Source organism: Leptonychotes weddellii, chromosome 5 (assembly GCF_054177405.1).
Source record: "Leptonychotes weddellii isolate Sample4059 chromosome 5, ASM5417740v2, whole genome shotgun sequence".
NCBI classification, from domain to species: domain Eukaryota; kingdom Metazoa; phylum Chordata; class Mammalia; order Carnivora; family Phocidae; genus Leptonychotes; species Leptonychotes weddellii.
In genome coordinates this window covers 107113968-107138517 of record NC_138373.1, presented here as the reverse complement: position 1 = coordinate 107138517, position 24550 = coordinate 107113968, and the positions used below count along the sequence as shown (strand labels likewise).

Below are 24550 nucleotides of genomic sequence, written 5' to 3'. Positions count from 1 at the left end.
AGCTACCCAATCTCCCAAAGGGGGCCCAGCAACCCTATCCCCTAAAGAGATCTCCACTCTCCCGGCTATGACTCCTTCCTCCCCCAAAGAGGCCCCAGCTACCCAACCTCCCAAAGGAGCCTCCACCCTCCAAGCTGTGCCTCCTCCCTCTCCCAAAGAGTCTCAAGCAGCTCCAGCCCCCAAAAGAGCCTCAGCTACTCCCTCTCCCAAAGGGGGCCCAGTAACCCCACCCCCTAAAGAGACCTCCACTCCCCCAGCTATGACTCCTTCCTCCCCCAAAGAGGCCCCAGCTACCCAATCTCCCAAAGGGGGCCCAGCAACCCTATCCCCTAAAGAGATCTCCACTCTCCCGGCTATGACTCTTTCCTCCCCCAAAGAGTCCTCAGCTACCCAATCTCCCAAAAGAGCCCTAGCTACTCCATCTCCCAAAGGGTCCCCCACTGCCCCAGCTGTGGCTCTTCCCTCCCCCAAAGGGGGCCCAGCATCCCCATCCCCTAAAGAGACCTCCACTCTCCCAGCTATGACTCCTTCCTCCCCCAAAGAGTCCCCAGCTCCCCAACCTCCCAAAGGAGCCTCCACCCCCCAAGCTGTGCCTCCTCCCTCTCCCAAAGAGTCTCAAGCAGCTCCAGCCCCCAAAAGAGCCCCAGCTACTCCCTCTCCCAAAGGGGGCCCAGCAACCCCATCCCCTAAAGAGACCTCCACTCCCCCAGCTATGACTCCTTCCTCCCCCAAAGAGGCCCCAGCTACCCAGTCTCCCAAAGGGGGCCCAGCAACCCCATCCCCTAAAGAGACTTCCACTCCTCCAGCTATGACTCCTTCCTCCCCCAAAGAGGCCCCAGCTACTCCATCTCCCAAAGGGTCCCCCACTGCCCCAGCTGTGGCTCCTCCCTCCCCCAAAGGGAGCCCAGCAACCCCATCCCCTAAAGAGACCTCTACTCCTCCAGCTATGACTCCTTCCTCCCGCAAAGAGTCCCCAGCTACCCAGTCTCCCAAAAGAGCCTCAGCTACTCAATCTCCCAAAGGGGGCTCAGCAACCCCATCCCCTAAAGAGACCTCCACTCCCCCAGCTATGACTCCTTCCTACCCCAAAGAGTCCCCAGCTACCCAACCTCCCAAAGGAGCCTCCACCCGCCAAGCTATGGTTCCTTCCTCTCCCAAAGAGTCCCAAGCAACTCCAGCCCCCAAAAGAGCCCCAGCTACCCCACCACCCAAAGAGGCTTCCACTGCCCCAGCTGTGGCTCCTCCCTCCCCCAAAAAATCCCAAGCAACTCCAACCCCCAAAAGAGCTCCAGCAACTCCATCTCCCAAAGGGGGCCAAGCAATCCCATCCCCTAAAGAGATTTCCACTCCCCCAGCTGTGGCTCCTTCCTCACCCAAAGAGTCCCCAGCTACCCAGTCTCCTAAAGGGACCCCCACTGCAGCTCCTCCCTCCCCCAAAAGAACCCCAGCTACTCCACCTCCCAAAGGGGCCTCCACTGCCCCAGCTGTAGCTCCCCCCTCCCCCAAAGGGGGCCCAGTAACCCCTAAAGAGACTTCCACTCCTCCCGCTGTGGCTCCTCCTTCCCCCAAAGAGTCCCCAGCTACCCAACCTCCCAAAGGGGCCCTCACTCCCCCAGCAGTGACTCCTTCCTCAAAAAAAGCCCCAGCTGCCCCATCTGCCAAAGGGTCCCTTACTCCCTCAGCTGTGACTCCTTCCTCCCACAAAGAGTCTCCGGCAACTCCAGCCCCCAAAGGGGCCCCAGCAACCCCATCTCCCAAGGGGGCCTCCACTCCCCCAGCTGTGACTCCTTCCTCTCCCAAAGAGTCTCTGTCAACCCCAGCCCCCAAAGGGACCTCAGCAACTCCATCCTCCAAAAGAACCCCAGGAGGAACCCCAGCCTCCAAAGGAACCTTAGCAACTCCATCTCCCAAGAGAGCCCCAGCTACCCCATCCAGAGGTGCCCCCACTCCTTCATCTGAGATTCCTCCCTCCCCCAAAGAGACCCCTACTTCTCCAGTTTCAGTCACATGTCCCTTGGGGTCCATTGCCCCTCAGGCTTCTAAAGGCCTACCAGTAAAGAAAGGCTCCACAGCTCTCAAAGCAGGACTTGTTGCCCCAGCTCCAGAAAGTGCACCAGTTGTCACAGCTCCCTCTGAGAAAGGTCCACTGGCCAAGAAGAGTTCTGCTACTTCACCTCCTCTGTGCCCAGATCCTTCAGCTAAGAACGGTACTAAAGGACCCCTTTCTACAATGGGTCCGGCCCCGCTGACAGTCTCTGCTCAGAAAGTCTCTTCAAAGACTCCCAAAACCCTCTCTGTTTCTCCATTAAAAAGCAAAGATTCTTTTCATTCTCCAAAGAGCCCTTTAACTCTTCCTCTTGAGTGTGTGACATCTACTCCGCTAGCAACAGTTTCCTCTGAGAAGGTCCTTCCTAAAGCTGGATCAGCATCTATCCCTCCAGCACCCACCCCATCAGTCTCTCTGCCTCTCGCTCCCTCCCCAGTTCCCCCTCTGCCTCCTAAACAGCAATTTCTGCTGGAATCACCCTGTAAGCCCTCAGCCCCTGCTGATGAGGATGAGCTGCCGCCTCTGATTCCCCCGGAACCAATCTCGGGGGGAGTGCCTTTCCAGTCGGTCCTCGTCAACATGCCCACCCCCAAACCTGCTGGGATCCCTGCCCCAACCCCCTGTGCCAAGCAGCCTGTTCTGAAGAACAACAAGGGTATTTGCCTTGGTTTGCTGTGTGCATGGTGTGTCGCCCACACCCCTCCTGGGGCTACCCACCAATACTAACCCTAGGATGCGCCGCTTTCTCCAGTATATCTGCTTGTGTTTGGACATAGAACATAGAATGATAATTTTAAATGCAAAAGCTCTAGGAATGTGAAACAATCTTGGTTTTCATCACCTCAGATAGTCTGTTCTGTATCATCTTGTATAATATGGTTCAAGCTAACCCTGGATCTACCATCTTTTTTACCTGAGTGATCTGACATTGAAAACCAAGACCTATTAGACCTTTTAATTTGCTCTAATCTCTACCACATAACTAACCTTGTCCCTGGGCCTGGGATTTGCTAAAATGTTGGGAAATATGGAACTATTTGAATTTCTTTTCACATCTTAGATTTAGTAATGACCAGTGCCCAAGTGACTCCCTTTTCAAGACTTTTTTTTCCTAGCCTGAGAATGGTACAGGTGTATGCTTTTTTCTCTCAGTAGTCTTTATTGATGCTTGGCCTTTTGGTTGAGGTAAACTTAAAATACGTGAATTATATTTAGAAGAAATGGGAGAGGTCACAGGACAGGCTCTAACAGAGATGACTGTTAGAACGATAGATTGGCAGTCACTGAGAATCTTCAGGCTATGTTGATGAAACCAAATTGCTAGGGTAAGTGGTTTGAAAACAAGGCTAAATGTGTGTACACAACTGCTTCTGGCCTTCCCCAACTCAGTATAAAGCATGAGGGGAGTGTCCTCCCTGGTCTTCCTCCACAATGTGATCTTACAGCTATTTCACTTAAATGTATCTGGAGATCCCTTGTCTGCCATAACCTTTTAGGGATGGTTGGGCTATCAGGTAGAATTTGGAGTTACGTAGGTCATTGGTGTTGGCCTGTGCCAAGTGAAGACCTTAAGAGAAAGGAAGCAGTTACTGTTTATAAACTGCTTGGCTGTAACTAGTAATTACCTCTTTATTTCTGGGGCTGGGTCTTTAATGGATGTGTACACACTAGTTTATGGCTAAGGAGGCTGTCAAGCTGGCTTCATACAAGTCAGTTGGTTTGTATTTAACTTTGTGAGGTCTAACATAAGCCAGTGACCTCTAGTCCAGGCAGGCTATGGTGAGGTGCCTCCTCCCTATAATCTACTGTAAAATTTTAAAGTTATTTGTCATCTCAGGGTCTGGAACAGAATCTGACAGTGATGAATCAGTACCAGAGCTTGAGGAACAGGATTCCACACAGGCAACCACACAACAGGCCCAGGTGGGTGTTCTGTTCTCTTACTTGCTGGTCAGAGTACTTGAGTCGAGGAAGCATTGAAGAACAAGGGTTGATCAGAGAAGCTGACTTCAGTATTTGGAAATGTGAACCTTCATAAAGGGAAAACCTTATGGGGATTGTGATATCTAGGCCTTATATTCCAGTTTACTCATAGCTGTTTTATCTTCTTAGCTGGCAGCAGCCGCTGAAATCGATGAAGAACCAGTCAGTAAAGCAAAACAGAGCCGGAGTGAAAAGAAGGCACGGAAGGTAAGGTTTTAAGTTACAAACAAGGATTAAAGGTTCTGATAAAGCAGCTTTAGAGAGGGGGAACTGTAGTGGTAGGATCATATTTAAAGTGATAGAAATTACTGTAGCAAAAAAAACCAGGAGTCCTGGAAACCAATTCTGTATTATCTAAAGTTAGCCTAGGGGGCACCTGGGTGGCTCAGTCATTAAGCGTCTGCCTTCGGCTCAGGTCATGATCCCAGGGTCCTGGGATCAAGCCCCGCATCAGGCTCCCTGCTCAGCAGGAAGCCTGCTTCTCCCTCTCCCATTCCCCCTGCTTGTGTTCCCTCTCTTGCTGTGTCTCTGTCAAATAAATAAATAAAATCTTAAAAAATAATAATAAAGTTAGACTAGGAAAAGGCTCTCTTTTTGTTTTGTTACCTTTTTATTTAAATTCAATTAATTAACATAATGTATTACTGGTTTCAGAGGTAGAAGTCAGTGATTCATCAGTCTTTTTTTAGGATTTTATCTATTTGAGAGAGAGAGAGAGAGCACAAGCAGGGAGGAGGGTCAGAGGGAGAGGGAGAAGCAGACTCCCTGCTGAGCAGGGAACCTGATGCGGGGCTCGATCCCATCCTGGGATCACAATCTGAGCTGAAGGCAGACACCCAACCAAGCCACCCAGGTGCCCCAATTCATCAGTCTTCTATAATACCCAGTGCTCATTACATCATATGCCCTCCTTAATGTCCATCACTCAGTTACCCCATTCCCCTACCCGCCCCCAGCAACCCTCAGTTAAGGCTTTGCTTTGGATATAGTTCTTTACTTCCTAAAGCTTCTTTTTTAAGATTTTATGTATTTGAGTGAGAGAGAGAATGCCTGCAGGGGGAGGGGTAGAGGGAGAAGCGGACTCCCTGCTAAGTGCAGAGTCTGATGCGGGGCTCAGTCTCAGTCTCACAACCCTGAGATATGACCTGAGCCGAAATCAAGAGTTGAACATTCAACCAGCTGAGCCACCCAGGTTCCCCTCTGAAGCTGCTTCTAGAGAAGTTGAAAACCTGATGTTCTTTTCTATTTCTTAGGCTATGTCCAAACTGGGTCTTCGACAGGTTACAGGGGTTACAAGAGTCACTATCCGGAAATCTAAGAATATCCTCTTTGTCATCACAAAACCAGATGTCTACAAGAGCCCAGCTTCAGATACCTACATAGTTTTTGGGGAAGCCAAGGTAAAGAAAATTTTCTTGGACGCAATCTAGACCAGGGTTTCTCAACCTCAACACTATATATTGATGGAGTTGGATAATTCTTTGGTGTGGAATTTGGGATCAGATAATTCCTTGTTGTGGAGGGGCTTTGCTGAGTGTTAAAGATGTTTAGCAGCATCCTACCCAGCTGCGATAACCAAAAAAATCTCCAGGCATTTGATAGATATCCCTGGATGACAAAATCACCTCCCAGTAGAGAACCACTGCTTTAGACCTAAACTAGTTCTCTTTGTACAGTGATATGTACTCTTAGTGAGGGCAAGCAATTAAAGCTATACAGTAAGTTAACCTGAAGTGGCTTTAGAGTGAGAGTTTGGAAAAGATACAAACGATTTATTTCATTTACTATAGACCGATCTGTTCATACAAATCTATATTTTTTGCCCTATAGATTGAGGATTTATCTCAGCAAGCACAACTAGCAGCTGCTGAGAAATTCAAAGTTCAAGGTGAAGCTGTCTCAAACATTCAAGAAAACACACAGACTCCAACTGTACAAGAGGAGAGTGAAGAAGAAGAGGTATATAGGGAAATCTTTTATACTTTTAATCCTCTCCAGATAGTCGTATTTTGTGTGGGGTTTTCTTTTAAGATTTTTATTTATTTATAATACTATATATATAATATGTATTATTTATAATATAAAATTATTTATCCATGAGAGACAGAGAAAGAGGCAGAGGGAGAAGCAGGCTCCCCGAGGAGTAGGGTTGCACGACTCGGGGATCAATCCCAGGACCCCGGGATCATGACCTGAGCTGAAGGCAGACGCTTAATGAACTGAGCCACCCAGGCACCCAGTATTGTTTTGTAGTGACGGGTGCATGCTATATTGCTTTAGGTTCTCGAAATCAATTGACTTAAATAGTTTCTGAGTTATATTAAGAACTAGATTCAGGGGCGCCTGGGTGGCTCAGTCGTTAAGCGTCTGCTTTTGGCTCGGGTCATGATGCCAGGGTCCTGGGATCGAACCCTGCATTGGGCTCCCTGCTCGGCGGGAAGCCTGCTTCTCCCTCTCCCACTCCCCCTGCTTGTGTTCCCTCTCTCGCTGTCTCTCTCTGTCAAATAAATAAAATCTTTATAAAAAAAAAAAAAAAAAAAAAAACTAGATTAAAGAGACCCGTGACTCCAAAGAACTACTGGAGTTGTTCTTGGCCTTTAGGTTATTGTGCTTTTTTTCCTTCTCTTAGGTTGATGAAACCGGTGTAGAGGTTAAGGACATAGAATTGGTCATGTCACAAGCAAATGTGTCAAGAGCAAAGGCAGTCCGAGCCCTGAAGAACAACAGTAATGATATTGTAAATGCTATTATGGTAAGTGTCCAGACCCCAAACCTTTATTCCTTTACCTCTTCTGCCCTGACCAGTTATGGATGACTTTATTTTCTGTACTTAGTATCAGCCAGTTAGGAAGCTTCATTCCAAAGCCTATTCTGAGTTACCTCATATTTTAGTGGCCTGAATTCTCAATTTGCCTATAACTGCTTCTAATGATCTCTTTTCTTACAGGAATTAACAATGTAACCATCTGAAAACGAGGACTTTTTTTGGTGTTTCAAAAGAATAACTGCAGCTTGGTTTGAAATTTGTACTGTTTCTATCATTAATAAAGTTATGGCTTCTTGTTGGATGAACTCAGTGGGTGCTTGGTCTCTTCCCACCAACCCCCCCCCCCAAAAAAAAAAAAAACATGAAGGCTCTAGAAATGAAAACACGTAATTACTTGTAAGGCCTCAGCTTCAGTTGAAAAGGTTTAATGCCACAGATTCCTCACTTAAAATCTCAGTCTTTTCATCTCTTAAAGATACTATAGTAGGCTATCTGTTAGGACTTTATTGTCTTCAGAGAATAGAACTTAACATGTAAAGTTTCTCCTTTCCATTTTCTTTCCCAGATGTTAACTGTTAGTAAATCGTGTCTTCTATATTTAATAATCAGCCCTCTTTTCTGGCCTACAATTTTTGAATATATATATTGGACCTTACCTGGCCTCTGAGAAGCAGTTCACATTGTTTACATCTTGATATGTAGGAGCTTGGTGCAGGGTTGGAGAGGGTGCATAATGGATGTGGATGAAAAGACTGCACTTTGTAATAAAATGCAAAGGTACCTCATGAAGGGAGTTTTTGACTGTATACAGTGCAAACACTCTGCTCTCAAGACATACACTATACAGACATTTTGATGTACAAAATAAATTATGATTAGGGTAGCCATAATTATGTTAGGACAGTAAGTGAAAACCAGGCAAACTGATAAATAATGATTAACCAGTGTATGAAAAAACACACAACTCCATAGAAGTCCTAGGAGAAGAGTAAAGCTTCTGAGTTTGGGGGTTGTTAGAAAATGGTTTGGAGGGGGAAAGCAGAGGACTAAAATTTGGAAATGGGAAGGCTAAAAGTAAATGTAGCGGCAAGAATCCTAAAACAAGTAAGTGATAATACACCTAGAAGAAATGTTAGGATGGGAATAAATCAGACACATGGTAGGAGGCTTTAGGGACTAAAGTTTAGACCTTTCTATTCCTGAATTCAATGTTTTTTTTTAAAGATTTCATTTATTTATTTGACAGAGACACAGTGAGAGAGGGAGCACAAGCCGGGGGAGAGGGAGAAGCAGGCTTCCTGCTGAGCAGGGAGCCCAATGCGGGGCTTGATCCCAGGACCCTGGGATCATGATCTGAGCTGAAGGCAGGTGCTTAATGACTGAGTCACCCAGGCGCCCCTGAATTCAATTTTTTTAAGATTTATTTATGTACGTAATCTCTTTACCCAACATGGGGCTTGAACTCCCAACCTCAAGGTCAAGAGTCCTATGCTTCTCTGACTGAGCTAGCCAGGTGCCCCTTGAATTCAGTTTTCTTGATCGCTATGAGAGTAGATACTATTTTAACAGATGTGAGTGAAAGTTGAGGACCAAAGAGGTTAAATGACTTCCCCCAAAAACAGCCACTCTCTGAGTAGGGTCTTTTCATTCTGGTAGGCTGTATTGGTAAGAAGTGGTAGACTATCCTGGAGAACCACAAATTGACATCTGGCTGAGGATGATGACCTGCTTCCATTTTACCAGGATAGAACCGTTCATTTGCTGAACAAAAGTCTTGAGGCTGGGATACCTGGGTGGCTCGGTTAGGTATCTACCTTCAGCTCAGGTCATGATCCTGGGGTACTGGGATCGAGTCCCACATCCGGCTCCCTGCTCAGCAGAGGACCTGCTTCTCTGCCTGCTGCTCCCCCTGCTTGTGCATGCTCTCTTGCTCTCGCTCTGACAAAATCTTTAAAAAAAAAAAAAAAAGAAATGTACAACTAACTTTGTCACAGAATGCCCAAATTTTTGGTTCTCAAATTAGGGAATGTATAATTTGAGCAAATTTCTTGAAGAATTACTTTCCTGGTTCTTAAAATGATTAGGTCTATTCAAATACTCAATAAACCCTTTTTTTTTGTTTAAGCTTTTATTTATTTATTTGACAGAGACACAGCGAGAGAGGGAACACAAGCAGGGGGAGTGGGAGAGGGAGAAGCAGGCTTCCCGCGGGGCAGGGAGCCCGATGCGGGGCTCGATCCCAGGACCCTGGGATCATGACCTGAGCTGAAGGCAGATGCTTAACGACTGAGCCACCCAGGCGCCCCAATCTTTTTTTTTTTTTATTAAAGATTTTGAGAGCAGAGAGAGAGAGAGCACGGGGCTGGGGGGGGGAGGGGAGACAGAGGGAGAAGCAGATTCCCCGCAGAGCAGGGACGCTTAACCTACTGAGCCACCCAGGCGCCCCTGAACAGACTAACAATGATATTTTAAGTAACCTCTGACCTCCTCTGTTAAAAAAAAAAAACAACCTGATACTCCCAAAACATGTATAGGATTGTTGGAAGCATTTTGTTAAGAATCTGTGAAACTGGCACTGGTTATTTACTGAATGACCATTCTGATTTCTAAAGGGGAAAAAAAAAAAACAGTAAGCCAATTTAGTTAGGTATACTCTCACCATGTTTCTCCATTAGCAGATTTTCTTTTTATTTGGGAAATACTTCAGACATGCAGATGAAGGACTGTAAAGGACTGTGTGTACCTGTCATCCAACTGTTTTGTTTTTTAGAAATTAAACCTTACAGGTAGGTATGGAGACCACTGTATATCCTTCCTCAAACCTATTTCCCTCCCTCAGAGGTACCACTATCATGAACTAGTGTTTTATAATTTCTGTATGTAAGTTGATGTTCTGTCAATACATATTTATGTACCCAAAGAAGTTAGTGATCTACAAGTTTTAAAACTTTAAACAAAATTGTACATTACATATCATCCTGCAAATTTCTTTTCACTTCAACTTTGTTTCCATGGTTTATCTATGATGATAGATGTAGCTCTATTCATTCCCTTACCAGTCCATGGGAGTGTGGCTTTTATCTGTACCTTTCCACCAAATGGCTCTTAAGTTCACCTAGTTGATAATTCTAATGGGCATTCTTCATGCATGGCTACATTTGTCTTTTCTTGAAATTAGTCTCTTTAACATCCCCTTGGTTTCTCTTAAATTTGTTTCATCTTCAGTTTCAAGATCCCCAAAATTACTTCCATTATCTGTCTACCCTGTCAAAATTTTCCTATATGTTTTCCCTGTTAACAGCTCATGAATGACACAGCTGTCCATTTGGTTGTATAAAAAAGAAACCTGGTCTTTGCAACAAATGGTGCTGGGGAAACTGGATATCCACATGGAAAATAATTTTCCAAAGAAAGAGAAATTAACTACAAATGGATCAAAGACCTAAATATAAGACCTAAAACCATAAAACTCTAAGAAGAAAACAGGAGGAAAGCTTCATGCCTTTGATTTGGCAATGATTTATGCAATACCAGAAGCATAGGCAACAAAGTAGGTAGGAGTGCCTGGCTGGCTCAGTAGAGCATATGACTCTTGATCTCAGGGTGGTAAGTTCAGGCCCCATGTTGGGTGTAGAGATTGCTTTAAAAAAAAAAATAAATTGTATTTCCCCCAAATTTAAAATTTCTCTGCAACAAAGGACATAAATCAACAATAAAAAGGCAACCTACAGGGGTACCTGGGTGGCTCAGTCAGTTAAGTTTCTGCCTTTGCCTCAGGTCATGATCCTGGAGTCCTGGGATCAAGCCCCACTTCGGGCTCCTTGCTCAGCAAATGCCCTCTCCCTTTCTCCCTCTCTCTGTCTCTCTCACAAATAAAATCTTACCAAAAAAAGGACAACCTACAGATTGTGAGAAAATATTTGTAAATGACTTATCTTGATGAGGGGATAGTATCCAGAATAGATAAAGAACTATAGGTCAACAACAACAACAACACACACACAAAAAGTGGGCAAAAGACTTGAACAGATATTTTCCAAGAAGTTCTACAAATGGGCAAAAAGCACATGAAAGCACACATCATCATTAACCATTAGGGAAATGCAAGTCAAAACTACAGTGAGATAGCACCTCAAACGTATTAGAATAGCTACAATTGAAAGGAAAGCGTTAGGGACCCCTAGGTGGCTTAGTTGGTTGAGCGTCTACCTTTGGCTCAGGGCATGATCCCGGGGTCCTGGGATCGAGTCCCACGTCAGGCTCCCTGCTCAGCAGGAAGCCTGCTTTTCTCTCTCCCTCTGCCTGCCACTCCCCCTGCTTGTGCTCTCTCTCCCTTTCCCTTGCAAATGAATAAATAAAATCTTTTTAAAAAAAGGCGGGGGAGTGTTGGCAAAAATGAAAAAAATGGGAACCACTGTGCACTGTTAATGGGAAAGTAAAATGGTGTCCTTGCTATGGAAAACAGTATGCTAATTCTCAAAAAATTAAAAATAGAATTACCATGTGATCTAGTAATTCCACCTTTGGGTATAGACTCCAATCGAATCAGGGCCTCAGAGACATCTGTATATCCATGCAGCATTCATAATTGCCAAAAGGTGGAAGCAACCTAAGTGACCTTCACAGATAAATGAATAAATGCAGTATACCCATACAATGGAATAGTATTCAGCCTTAAATGGAAGGAAATTCTGGCACATGCTACAACATGGATGAACCTTAAGGACATTAAGCTATATAAAGTAAGCCAATCACAAAAGGACAAATATTGTATGATTCCAGTTATATAAGGTACCTAGATTAGTCAAATTCATAGAGACAGAAAATAGAATGGTGTTTGCGAAGGGTTGGAGGAGGGAGAGGAAGAGTTATTGTTTAATGGGTACAGAATTTCAAATGTTGGGGAAGATGAAAAGTTCTGAAGATAATTGATGAGGTTGCACAACAATGTGAATATACTTAATCTCACTGTATTATACACTTAAAAATGGTTAGGATGGTAACAATTTGTTAAATGCTTTGTTGGGTTGGGTTTTCTTAGATTTTTTTATTTTTGAGTAATCTGTACACACAACATGGAGCTTGAACTCACAACCCTAAGCTCAAGAGTCACACACTCTACCGGGGCGCCTGGGTGGCTTCGGCTCAGGTCATGATCGCAGGGTCCTGGGATTGAGCCCCGTATCGGGCTCCCTGCTCCGCAGGAAGCCTGCTTCTCCCTCTCCCACTCCCCCTGCTTGTGTTCCCTCTGTCACTGTGTCTCTCTCTGTCAAATAAATAAATAAAATCTTAAAAAAAAAAAAAAAGTCATGCACTCTACTGACTGAGCCAGCCAGGCGCCCCTATGTTGTAAGTGTATTTTTTTTAATTATTTTAAGGAAAGAAAAGAAACCTCAGTGTCAACCTAACCTGTCACAGTCTCGCTTCTTCATAGCCATTCCCTACAATTTTTACTTTCTAAATATTCTCTATCCCACCTCTTCATTCCTAATGCAATTGCCTTAATTGAAAATCACCTGAGGGGCACCTGGGTGGCTCAGTCAGTTAAGTGACCGAGGCTTGATATTGGCTCAGGTCATGATCTCAGGGTCATGGGATCGAGCCCTGCATTAAGATCCCCACTTGGCAAGGAGTCTGCTTGAGATTCTCTCCCTCTCTCTGTCCCTACCCCCATTCACACTCTCTCAAATAAATAAATCTTGAGAAAGGAAGGAAGGGAGGGAAGAGAAGGAAGGAAGGGAAGGGAGGGTGGGAGAGAGGTTGGGAGGGAGGGAGGAAAGAAAACAAACCACCTGAGCAGGCTATTGCCATAGTTTCCTAACTGTTCTTCTACCCTCCACTAAGAATCCCTCTACGCTTGCCATTTGCCTCCATAAAGTGAGTTCTCCCGGGGTGCCTGGGTGGCCCAGTTAGTTAAGCTCCTGACTCTTGATGTCAGGTAGGGTCATGATCTCAGTGTCCTGGGATGGAATCCCAAGTTGGGCTCCACGCTGAGCATGGAGTCTGCTTGGGATTCTCTCCCTCTCCCTCTGCCCCGCCCCCCCACTCACATTCTCTCTCTAAATAAATAAATAAAATCTTAAAATGTAAAATCCTCTCCCACTTAAAGCTCTGCTGAATAAAGCAGAACTTTAAAACTTTAATCATGAAATTCTAACTGATTGGGGACAGCTGAGTGTCTCAGTCAGTTAAGGTCTACCTTCGGCTCAGGTCATGATCCCAGGGTCCTGGGATTGGGTCCCATGTTGGGATCCCTGCTCAGTGGGGAGCCTGCTTCTCACTCTGCCTCTGCCTGCCACTCCCCCTGCTTGCTCTCTCTCTCTCTCTCTCTGACAAATAAATAAAAATCTTTAAAATTCTAGCTGATTGAAGAAACTAGGTCTGGACCCTTGCCTACTCAGCCTTACATATCCCTCTCATTGGAATAAAGTTTGAAAACAAATGGGAATCAGTATTCATTCAATAAATTCCTCAATTCCTACCCTTAGCTACACAGTAAGAATCCAACAGAGAATAAGACACGGATCTGCCCTCCCGGAAATTAGTCTAATGGGAAAGGCAAATAATGACATTCTAAATTCCTTAGCTTGGTCTCCATGTATTTCTCTACACATCTCTAAACCTATTCATTTAAGGAGTATTTATTCAGCATTGGAACAGCCTCCAATTATTGTTTTATTACTGTTGGGGTAGTGAAAGAGGTGAATAGATTTCCATTCATTTTTTTCTCTCAAGGGGTAAAGTATTTCAGCATTTTTGTTGATTTCATTTTAGGGTTTCATGGATAAGTGTGGTTTGAGAACTTTAGTTGAAATATAATGAATAATACTATAATTATTGATATGGTAATAAATTAAGTTGATGTATCTGGTTATAGCATAACATTAAGGAAGGATTTTAGACTCAATCTTTTTTTTTAAGATTTTATTTATTTGACAGAAAAACAGTGAGAGAGGGAACACAAACAGGGGGAGTGGAAGAGGGAGAAGCGGGAACGCTGAGCAGGGAGCCCGATGCGGGGCTCTATCCCAGGACCCTGGGATCATGACCTGAGCCGAAGGCAGACGCTTAAAGACTGAGCCACCCAGGTGCCCCTAAACTCAATCTTTAACTTAAAAGGTTAATGCTTTTGTGAATGCAAACTGGTGCAGCCATTCTGGAGAACAATATGGAGGCTCCTCAGAACGTTAAAAATAGAACTACCCTACGGTCCATCTATTGCATACAAGGTATTTACCCAAAAGATAAATACAGATTCAAAGGGATACATGCACCTAATATTTATAGCAGCATTAACCACAGCCAAACTATGGAAAGAGCCCAGATGTCCATCAATTGATGAATGGATAAAGAATATGTGATATATATATATACCACATTCATATATATGAATATTATATCATGTAATATTATTCAGCCATCAAAAGGAACGAAATCTTGGGTGCCTGGGTGGCTCAGTTGGTTAAGCGACTGCCTTCAGCTCAGGTCATGATCCCGGAGTCCCAGGATCGAGTCCCACATCAGGCTCCTGGCTCAGTGGGGAGTCTGTTTCTCCTTCTGACCCTCTCCCCTCTCATGCTTTCTCTCTCTCTCTCTCTCTCTCAAATAAATAAATAAAATCTTTAAAAAGGGGGAATGAAATATTGCCATTTGCAATGACATGGATGGAGCTAGAGTGTATTATGCTAAGTGAAATAAGTCAGAGAAAGACAAATACCGTATGATCTCACTTACATGTGGAATTTAAGTAAGAAAACAGATCAACATATGGGAAGGGGAAAAAAAAAAAGCAGAGAGGGAAATAAGCCGTAAGAGGCTCTTTTTTTTTAAAGATTTTTATTTATTTATTTATTTGAGAGAGAGAGCACAAGCAGGGGGAGTGGCAGGCAGAGGGAGAAGCAGGCTTCCCTCTGAGCAGGGAGCCCGACATGGGACTCCATCACAGGACCCTGGGATCATGACCTGAGCTGAAGGCAGACGCTTAACCAACTGAGCCACGCAGGTGCCCCCATAAGAGGCTCTTAACAATGGAGAACAAACTGAGCGTTGATGGAGGGAGGTGGGTGGGGGATGGGCTAGATGGGTGATGAGTATTGAGGGCACTTGTGATGAGCACTAGGTGTTGTTAGTAATGAAACATTGAATTCTACTCCAGAAACCACTATTGCACTGTACATTAACTACCTAGAATTAAAAAAAAAAAAAAAAGGTTAATGCTTTATAGCTTCTTGATGATACTATGTATAGATGCAGACCATTTGTTTTTAAATATTTTAGTGGAACTAATTCAAGAGCTGAGAACAATTGTGATATGACACACAATTTCTGAGCATTGTCCATCGTATAGTCCTGGTCATGTAGATATCAGGGTTCTTTAATTAATCATCCAAGAATAGCGTCTGTTTTCAGGCCTAGGGAAGGAATGGCTCATATGTGTAAGACATCTTCTGATGAAATTAGTATTCAGAATGCTATTTCTATAGGTAAAACAATTCAATTGTGAACTTCTAAGACCCCTCCTCCACTGCTATCATCCAGTCTGGTGACAGAACTAAGCAAATACTTACACAAATTGTTGAAAATTTCAGTATATATTATAAAGGAACAAGTACTGGCCTCTCACTTAATACTTTATGTTCCCGTCTTCCCAAACACATGAAACTATTTAATTAAAACAAGCTGTTTTATTTTGCAATCCTTTGCCTATGTTCTTTCCTAATATATTCTCATACCTTGTCCCTGCCATACTTTTTGCCCTTATCCATCTATACTAGGAGTGATAAAATGGTCAGCCCACAGAAATGTTTAATTAGTATGAAGATGTTTAAATATAGTATTTAGATTTTACTGCTTTTACATTTGGTCTTTCTAGAGTGCTTTAGTCTTCATATTTTCTTGCCTGGTAGCTACACACACATATATACATGCCTGGCTCCTGAAGATTGGGGTCCATACTCTGATGAGAACTCCTTGTGGAAATGGAGTTCATTGGTTTTTGCATTCCTAATACATGTCCCATAATAGGGCTCAAATATTTTTATTTTATTTTATTTTTTATTTATTTTTTATTTATTTTATTTTATTTATTTTATTTCTTCTTTTCTAAATATTTTTATTTATTTATTTTATTTATTTCAGAGAGAGAGAGCACAAGCAGGGGGAGCAGGGGGAGCAGGAGAGGGAGAAGCAGACTCCCCGCTGATCAGGGAGCTCAACGCGGGGGCTCAATCCCAGGACCCTGGGATCATGACCTGAGCTGAAGGCAGACGCTTAACCCACTGAGCCACCCAGGTGCCTCAGGGCTCAAATATTTAAATATATATATATATATGTTTATATTTGGCATCACATCAACAGTAGAGGCTTAGTAAGCAATGCCAGGCAAATTTTACAGAAAGCTAAAACTAAGTGGAAACTTATCCTCACATGTACAGCTTAGAATTCAAAGATTCAAGATCTCTATACAGATTTCTGGGCTCTTTTTTCAATTTAATTTTTAAATAATTTATTGAGGTATAACTGATATACAATAAAAGGCTCATATTTAAAGTATACAATTTGATAAGTTTTGACATATTTATACACCCATACACCATCACCAAAATAAAAATAAACCTATCAATCACTCCAAAAAGCTTCCTTAATGCACCTTTGTAATCCCTCCTCTTTCCCCACCCCAAACTTTGGCACCAGGTAATCACTGATCTATTTTGTCTCTAGAGATAAGTTTGCATTTTCCAGAATTTTTAAAAATTGGAACTGTAATTATGCAAGATACACTTTTTTAAGTGGCTCCTTTCACTGTTAGTAATTGAGATTCATTCATGTTGCTGTATAAATCAATAGCCTGTTTCTTTTAAATGCTGAGTAGTTAGTAGGTTTAGAATAAATTTCCCCAAAAGTACTGCCTTACTGAATTCCACAAATTTTGATATTTTCATTTAGTTCAAATACTTTTAAATTTCCCTTCTTTGACTTGTGGGTATTTAGAATTGTTTTATTTAGTTTAAATACTGGGGTATTTTCTAGATATCTTTCTGCTATTGGTTTCTAATTTAATTCCATTGTGGCCCTAGAACATAGCTCGTATGACTAGAATCCACAAATTTATTGAGACTGGGGCGCCTGGGTGACTCAGTCGTTAAGCGTCTGCCTTCAGCTCAGATCATGATCCCGGAGTCCTGGGATCAAGCCCCGCATCAGGCTCCCTGCTCCGCAGGAAGCCTGCTTCTCCCTCTCCCACTCCCCCTGCTTGTGTTCCCTCTCTCACTGTCTCTCTCTCTGTCAAATAAATAAAAATTAAAAAAAAAATTTATTGAGACTTGTATTATGGCTCAGAATATGGTCTATCTTGGTAAACGTTCTGTGTGTATCTGAAAAGAGTGTGTATTCTGGTGTGGTTAGGTGGAGTGTTACATAAATGTTAAGTCGACTGGTAATGTTCAAGTCTTTTGTATCTGTACTAATTTTAGTCCCCTTATTCTATCAATTATTGAAAGACGGATGTTAAAATCTATTTTTTATTTTTTTTATTTTTTTATTTATTTATTTATTTTTAAGATTTTATTTATTTATTTGACACACAGAGAGAAAGCACAAGTAGGCAGAGAGGCAGGCAGAGAGAGAGGCAGAAGCAGGCTCTCCAATGAGCAGGGAGCCCGATGCGGGACTCGATCCCGGGACTCCAGGATCATGACCTGAGCCGAAGGCAGTCGCTTAACCAACTGAGCCACCCAGGCGCCCTAAAATCTATTTTTTAAAGATTTTATTTATTTATTTGACACAGAGAGAGAGAGTACAAGCAGGGGGAGCCGCAGAAGGAGAGGGAGAAGCAGGCTTCCTGCTGAGCAGGGATCCCGATGCGGGGCTCAATCCCAGGACCCTGGGATCATGACCTGAGCCGAAGGCAGACACTTAACTGACTGAGCCACCTAGGCACCCCTTATCAAAAGTTTTTTTTAACACTTATTAACAATATTGTAGTCCTAATATGATCACACTAAATGATAGTGATTTATTTTCTTAATATTAAGCCACCCCTGCATTCCCAAAATAATCTTTATTTAGTTGTAGAGTATCATTCTTCTGTACATTGATGAATTCTCTTTGCTAACATGTTATTTAGAAGAACTGCCCCTCCAAGAAGGAACTCTCTCTCTCTCTTTTGTGGTTAAATAATAAGATTACCAACAGTGTTATAAAAAAAAAAAATTACCAACAGTGTGTTGATTACAAACAAGAGAAAGGTGATAGAGGTGGTGAATTTTCCAAGTGGGGAACCAGAATCTGCAAGGGCAGGGCCCAGGGGTCCAGGGTGGGGCAGCTCCGTAATAAGTAATGGAGCAAGGGGGCAGGGCTGCTCCCTCCTTCTTGACAGAATCAGCTTCTTCTTGCCACCAGCATCTCACAGAAGGGGCCTATGCTCACAGCTTCCAGGATGGACTGGATCCACTTTTCTTTTCCGCCTGCATGGGGGCCAAAACCAGGTACATCTCCTGCCGTCTGCCTTCATTTTACAGACTTTGATGAGCTGCCCCATGTTGCTGGAGATGCAAAGCTCAAAGCAGTTTGGTTTCCAAGGCTCATCAAGATCTTGGATGTTCAGGGCGCCTGGGTGGCTCAGTTTGTTGGGCGACTGCCTTCGGCTCAGGTCATGATCCTGGAGTCCCTGGATCGAGTCCCGCATCGGGCTCCCTGCTCGGCGAGGGGCCTGCTTCTCCCTCTGACCCTCCCCCCTCTCATGTGCTCTCTGTCTCTCTCATTCTCTCTGTCTCAGATAAATGGGTGAAATCTTTAAAAAAAAAAAGAAAAGAAAAAAAAAGATCTTGGATGTTCAGGTTCTCCACAGGGATGATTCCTCCCAGCTCCTTGTCCCTCATGTTCTCAAATGGTAGAGGCAGTTGTCTGTGGCCATAAACCAGTGCCCATTTCACACTTTCACCTGGCCTCCTCCCAGCTTAAGGAGCCAGTCCTCCTGGCCCAGGTTGAAGAAGGTATGGGTCAGACCATTCCCATCAACCTCAGGAATATTGAAGGGCTCATTCCAGATGCTGTCATAGAGATTCCTGAGCAGCTCCTCAGGCAGGTCCCACCCTCGTTGATGCCTCGGTTCATGGCCCCAAATTGCTCCAGGCCTGGCTTGTCCCAGACGTTGGGATTGTGAAGGCTGGTGTTCAGCATGACCAGGCGAAGGACAGCACCTCACATATGTCTGTAGACTAGAAAACCCTGGGGTTCCCAGGCAGTATCACAGGGCAAAGTTTTCCATCATCTATCTGGCCAATCTTCTGGGCTCAAGGGAGGTAGAAAGCTCCATAGAAATTGCATGAGGGCCTGGGGCGCCTGGGTGGCTCAGTCATTGGGTGTCTGCCTTCAGCTCAGGTCACGATCCCAGAGTCCTGGGATCGAGCCCCGCATCGGGCTCTCTGCTCTGTGGGAAGCCTGCTTCTCCCTCTCCCACTCCCCCTGCTTGTGTTCCCTCTCTCGCTATGTCTTTCTCTTTCAAATAAATGAAATCTTAAAAAAAGAAAGAAAGAAATTGCATGAGGGCCTGCACTAGGTTGAGGTTCGTGAACTCATACAGATCCATAAAGGCATGGAGCCTTGGCAGGTTTAGCCCTTCCCTCTCCCCGAGGTAACCCCCATGGCTGTCTTGTTCAGGCCCTTGCCCTGGTACAGGAAACCGCCGTGCTCTGGAGAAGTTCCTTCTCCACCAAGAACTAGATCCCCTTCTGGGGTCTATGTTGAAGCTCTTCCTGCCCATTGTTATCCTTCGATTCTGTTGCAAGGTTTTAACTGCCTTCTTTGGCTTCCAGACCTTCCACCTCGCCCATGGCTTCACTAAGCACCTCCCGCGGGCGCTGGATCTCCATCGGCACCTCCGGCTTCCTCGGCCGCGTGTTCTCCAGCTCCATCCGCTTCTCCAGAGTCAGGTCTTGAGGTCTCCCAGGCACTACCCGCCACTGCGGCTAGGAAGGCCCGCGGGGAGTCCAGGACAATCCTGTAGGTCTGGCCTGGATCCACGTTGGCCCGCAGGCTCAGGCGGGCCACTCAAACTCCCCAGGGGCCACTGCCTCCTTTTCTGTGCCAGTCTTCCATGCTGAAATCTCTCCCTTAGTCTCTCAGCCTCCCTGCCAGTAGGGAGTTTTGCATCTCTAAGTGAGATTGGTCGCTAGTTCTCTCTACAAAAAACAAAAAAACTATAGCAAGCTATAGTGGAGAAGATGGAATCGCTGTGATGTAACAAAAAGAACATAACTTTATAAATCCGAAGATGACATTTAGCGTTAAATATTTACTAGCAAGCCAAAACAAAACAATTTTAAAAACCTAAGCACTGTGTTCTATGATTCCACCATGGTTTGGCATGAAGCTTCAAACAAGATAAATGCAGTAATACAACAAAATTTAGGATTTTATTACCCTTAGTGTTGGCATTAGGCAACCACAAACCTTCCACCACAATGGCAAGACACTGAACCTTTTAGATATCGAGTGTCAGGTTCCATCCCTAAAGACATAGGCTATAGGTCTTCATAGATTTTTTTTTTAAGATTTTATTTATTTGACAGAGAGAGAGATAGCGAGGGCAGGAACACAAGCAGGGGGAGTGGGAGAGGGAGAAGCAGGCTTCCCGCTGAGCAGGGAGCCGGTCGCTGGGATCGATCCCAGGACCCTGGGATCATGACCTGAGCCAAAGGCAGATGCTTAACGACTGAGCCACCCAGGCGCCCCAGTCTTGATAGATTTTAACTGAAACGCTTTTGTGTTTTATCCTTTCGTGTACTATTACCAATTCATATAAGCATGAAAAGCATTTTTATTTTATGTTATTTTATTTATTTGACAGAGAGAGACACAGCGAGAGAGGGAACACAAGCAGGGGGAGTGGGAGAGGGAGAAGCAGGCTCTCCACTGAGCAGGGAGCCCGATGCGGGGCTCGATCCCAGGACCCTGCGATAATGACCTGAGCTGAAGGCAGACGCTTAACCACTGAGCCATCCAGGTGCCCCAAAAGCATTTTGATTATTTTAGCTAATCCACAGCACCACTGTTTTCAGCAATGAGAGCCCATCCCTAATGTCCATTATTCCAATTAACAATCCATTAATGTCTCCAATATAAATTAATTTCTGTCATTCATTGGTTTAATAAGCAAAATATCTAATGTTGATTAGAGTTAAGAGGACTGAAGTGCTTCTAGCAATCCCTCCGGCGTGTGAATTCCCAATTAAAATGCTAGCTGCACCTAGAGTATAATTTTAACCAAACACACCCATAATATTTTAATTTCTGTATTGAAATATTTTAAACTAAATTATAGATATTGTAACACCAGATTCAAATACCAATTCTGCCACTTAATAGCTATGTGATATTGGGTATGAATGTAATTCAATCCCCTTGAGACTCAGTTTCTTAACATGTAAATGGGGGATAATACCTGGCAGAATGGTGAGAATTATATAATGGATATGAAAAGGCAATATAAACTCTGGAATAGTCTACAAATTTTAGGTATTATTATTGAATAATAATACCTCAAATAGAAGTTAGGTTCTGTTGAGTTCCTTTGAGGATTTGGAAGGTTAGGCGATCTCTAATGTTCACCTATTGTAAATATTGCAGTTTTGATATTCTCTTTGCTTGTCTACAAAGACAGGGAGAAAAGCAAAATAAGTAAGTTATGAGGTTCTTAACCCAGAAGGCCAAAATAATCACCTTAGACTGGCACTGGGGCCATAACCCTCCCCGACACTATTCCAGTGGAAGATTCTCTGTCATATGAGGGCAGACTTAATAGATTTAATAAGAATAACTAATATTGGGCGCCTGGGGGCTCAGATGGTTAAGCGTCTGCCTTCGGCTCAGGTCATGATCCCAGGGTCCTGGGATCGAGTCCCGCATTGGGCTCTCTGCTCCTTGGGAGCCTGCTTCTCCCTCTGCCTCTCTCTCTCTCTCTGTCTCTCATGAATAAATAAATAAATAAATAATCTTTAAAAAAAAAAAGAATAACTAATATTTATCCAGTGTTTACTAGATTCCAGGCAATGTGCTAAGTATATTATCTTATTTAATCCCCACAATAACCCAATAAAGTAGGTATTGTTTTTTAAGCCCATTTTAAAATGAGGAAACTAAGGGGGCACCTGGCTGGCTCAGTCAGAAGAGGCTATGACTCTTGATTTCAGGGTTGTGAGTTGGATCCCCACGTTGGGTGTAGAGATTATATTAAAAAGAAAAAATAAGTGAGGAAACTAATGGGGCACATGGCTGGCTCAGTTGGTAGAGCATGTGACTTTTGGTTGTGAGTTCAAGTCCCACTTTGGGGGTGGAGCCCACTCTAAAAAAAAAATGAGGAAACTAAAGCTTAGAGAAATTAGGTAACTGCCCAAGTGATTGTTCAAGGATTTGAACTCAAGCCGCTGTTCTTACAAAAAAAATTTTTTTCGAGATTTTATTTGACAGAGAGAGCACAAGCAGGTGGAGAGGCAGCCAGAGGGAGAAGCAGGTTCCCCGCTGAGCAAGGAGCCCAACGAGGGGCTCGATCTCAGGACCCTGGGATCATGACCTGGGCCAAAGACATCCGCTTAACCGACTGAGCCACCCAGGTGCCTCTCAAGCAGTTGTTCTTAACCTATATTCTGAATACAACAGTTCATATATAAATACTATATCTATATGGATATCTATATATTTTGTACAACATATGAATTTTCCCTCACATCCTGGGCTTAAGAACAAGGGGGCAGACAAAATGCATGATGTTGCTTTCCTTTACTGAAAACAAACATATATTCATTCATTTATACATTCAGCTAGTTTTTCTGGGGAAATTCAAGTATATTAACCACAAAAGCACTGTAGAAGCATACCTATACTGCTTTTTCTGTGTTTCAGCTCATGTTTCTCCTCTTTTCTCAACTTCAAGTTCTTTTCCCCCTTTTTAGTCTTCTCTTTCCTCATGTGTGATAGATTGTCTGCAAAGATGATGACCAGTATAGTTCCTCCCATTCCTATATACACTTACTGCTCTTCTCATCAAGAGGTGGCATCTATCCCCCTCCCCCCCCCACCCCGCCTTGAATCAGACTGGCCTTGTTACTTGCTTTAACCATGAGAATGTGGTGGAAATAAAGCTGGGACAATTTGAGAGTCAGGACTCAAGAGACTTGGTAGTTTTTACTTTTTACTTCCTTGGAGCCTTGTAGAGAAGTCCAGCTATCCTGCTGGAGAGATTATGTGGAGAGAAAAGTTCCAGCCAACAGCAGGCACCTGCTGACCAATGTGTGAGGCTATATTGGATCACTCAGACTTAGTCGAGCCTCTAGATGACTGTCACATGAGTGAACCCAGAGGATACCACATGGAGCAGAAAAGCCACATAGTTGTGGCCAGCCAACACACAAAATAGTAAGAAATAATAGATTGTTGTTTAAAGCCACTTTGTGGTGTTTTTTTATGCAGCAAAGGCTATTTATTTGCAATATGATGGGCCAGAAACATTTAGATAGAATGGCCAGTCACATCCTTCAGAGATGTCTTCAGTTAAAGAGATGACTGTTTTAGTGATATCTACAAAAGAGCTTGAAGCAGTAAAGTAAAATATGTGGCTGATTTGGGTTTGTCTTATCCAATTCTAGATCAACTAGCATAAAGAAAAGAAAACTAGATACTAAGATCTTTCATTTTTTTCTGACCACAATAAGAAAACATGAGTATGTCTCATTTTGTCCAATATTACATCTGTTGGACTTGAGCCAAACAGGAAAACAGGTTTTCTGACATAAACATCTTCCTCCTTGAATTTGTCTTTAAGGTGCAAAGAGGCTGCTTCCTTCCTCTGAGAGTTAGAAGCCTACACTTACAGGATGGAGAATATACCAAAATATCAAGCTTCCTAGGAGCTGCACTTAGAAATGTAGTCAATTCTCAATTGTCCACGTAATGGAAGTTAAAGCCAGTAAAATATAGTTTAAAACTTATCTGAGGGCGCCTGGGTGGCTCAGTTGGTTAAGCGACTGCCTTCAGCTCAGGTCATGATCCCAGGGTCCTGGGATCGAGTCCCGCATCAGGCTCCCTGCTCTACGGGGAGCCTGCTTCTCCCTCTCCCACTCCCCCTGCTTGTGTTCCCTCTCTCGCTGTGTCTCTCTCTGTCAAATAAATAAATAAAATCTTTAAAAAACAAAAACAAAAACAAAAAAAACCTATCTGAGGAATATACCGAAGTTCACTTTTCTCATTATATTTTACCCATGGCATGTTATTAAAATTGACATCTCATTCCCCCCAAGCCCAATAGGGAAAGGAGGCCCCAAAATATTAGGGAAAAAACATTGTATTTTATTTTATTTATTTTTAAGTAAGTTCCACGCCCAGAGTAAAGCCCAGCACAGGGCCCGAACTCAATGACCCTGAGATCAAGACCTGAGCTGAGATCAAGAGTCAGATGCTTAACCGACTGAGCCACCCAGGCACGGCCAATAACAACAAAAAAATTTAATTAAAATTGTTTCAACAAGGGCGCCTGGGTGGCTCAGTTGGTTAAGGGACTGCCTTCGGCTCAGGTCATGATCCTGGAGTCCCTGGATGGAGTCCCGCATCGGGCTCCCTGCTCGGCAGGGAGGCTGCTTCTCCCTCTGACCCTCCCGACCCTCCCCCCTCTCATGCTCTCTCTCTCTCAGTCTCTCTCTCAAATAAATAAATAAATAAAATCTTTAAAAAATATAAAATAAAATAAAATTGTTTCAACA

The 24550-nt window shown here is 43.7% G+C and overlaps 1 protein-coding gene and 1 pseudogene across 2 annotated transcripts in view; one reads left to right on the top strand and one right to left on the bottom strand.

Annotated features, from left to right (window-relative positions):
- The window catches only part of NACA (nascent polypeptide associated complex subunit alpha), a 14226-nt gene extending 7120 nt beyond the window's left edge, over positions 1-7106 (top strand). Inside the window, exons 1-7 of one of the 2 annotated variants that reach the window (XM_081821888.1) lie at positions 31-2702; positions 3885-3970; positions 4160-4237; positions 5284-5430; positions 5861-5989; positions 6660-6782; positions 6978-7106. In XM_081821888.1, coding sequence (XP_081678014.1) covers positions 68-2702; positions 3885-3970; positions 4160-4237; positions 5284-5430; positions 5861-5989; positions 6660-6782; positions 6978-6992 — 3213 coding nt within the window. In that variant the 5' untranslated portion in view covers positions 31-67 and the 3' untranslated portion in view covers positions 6993-7106. Of the gene's footprint in view, positions 1-30; positions 2703-3884; positions 3971-4159; positions 4238-5283; positions 5431-5860; positions 5990-6659; positions 6783-6977 lie in introns of those variants that run through there. The other variant, XM_081821889.1, reaches the window with a different exon arrangement.
- Positions 7107-9376: 2270 nt separating this feature from the next.
- On the bottom strand, positions 9377-21626 carry LOC145721367 (cytohesin-2 pseudogene; annotated as a pseudogene).
- Between the last annotated feature and the right edge of the window lie 2924 nt (positions 21627-24550).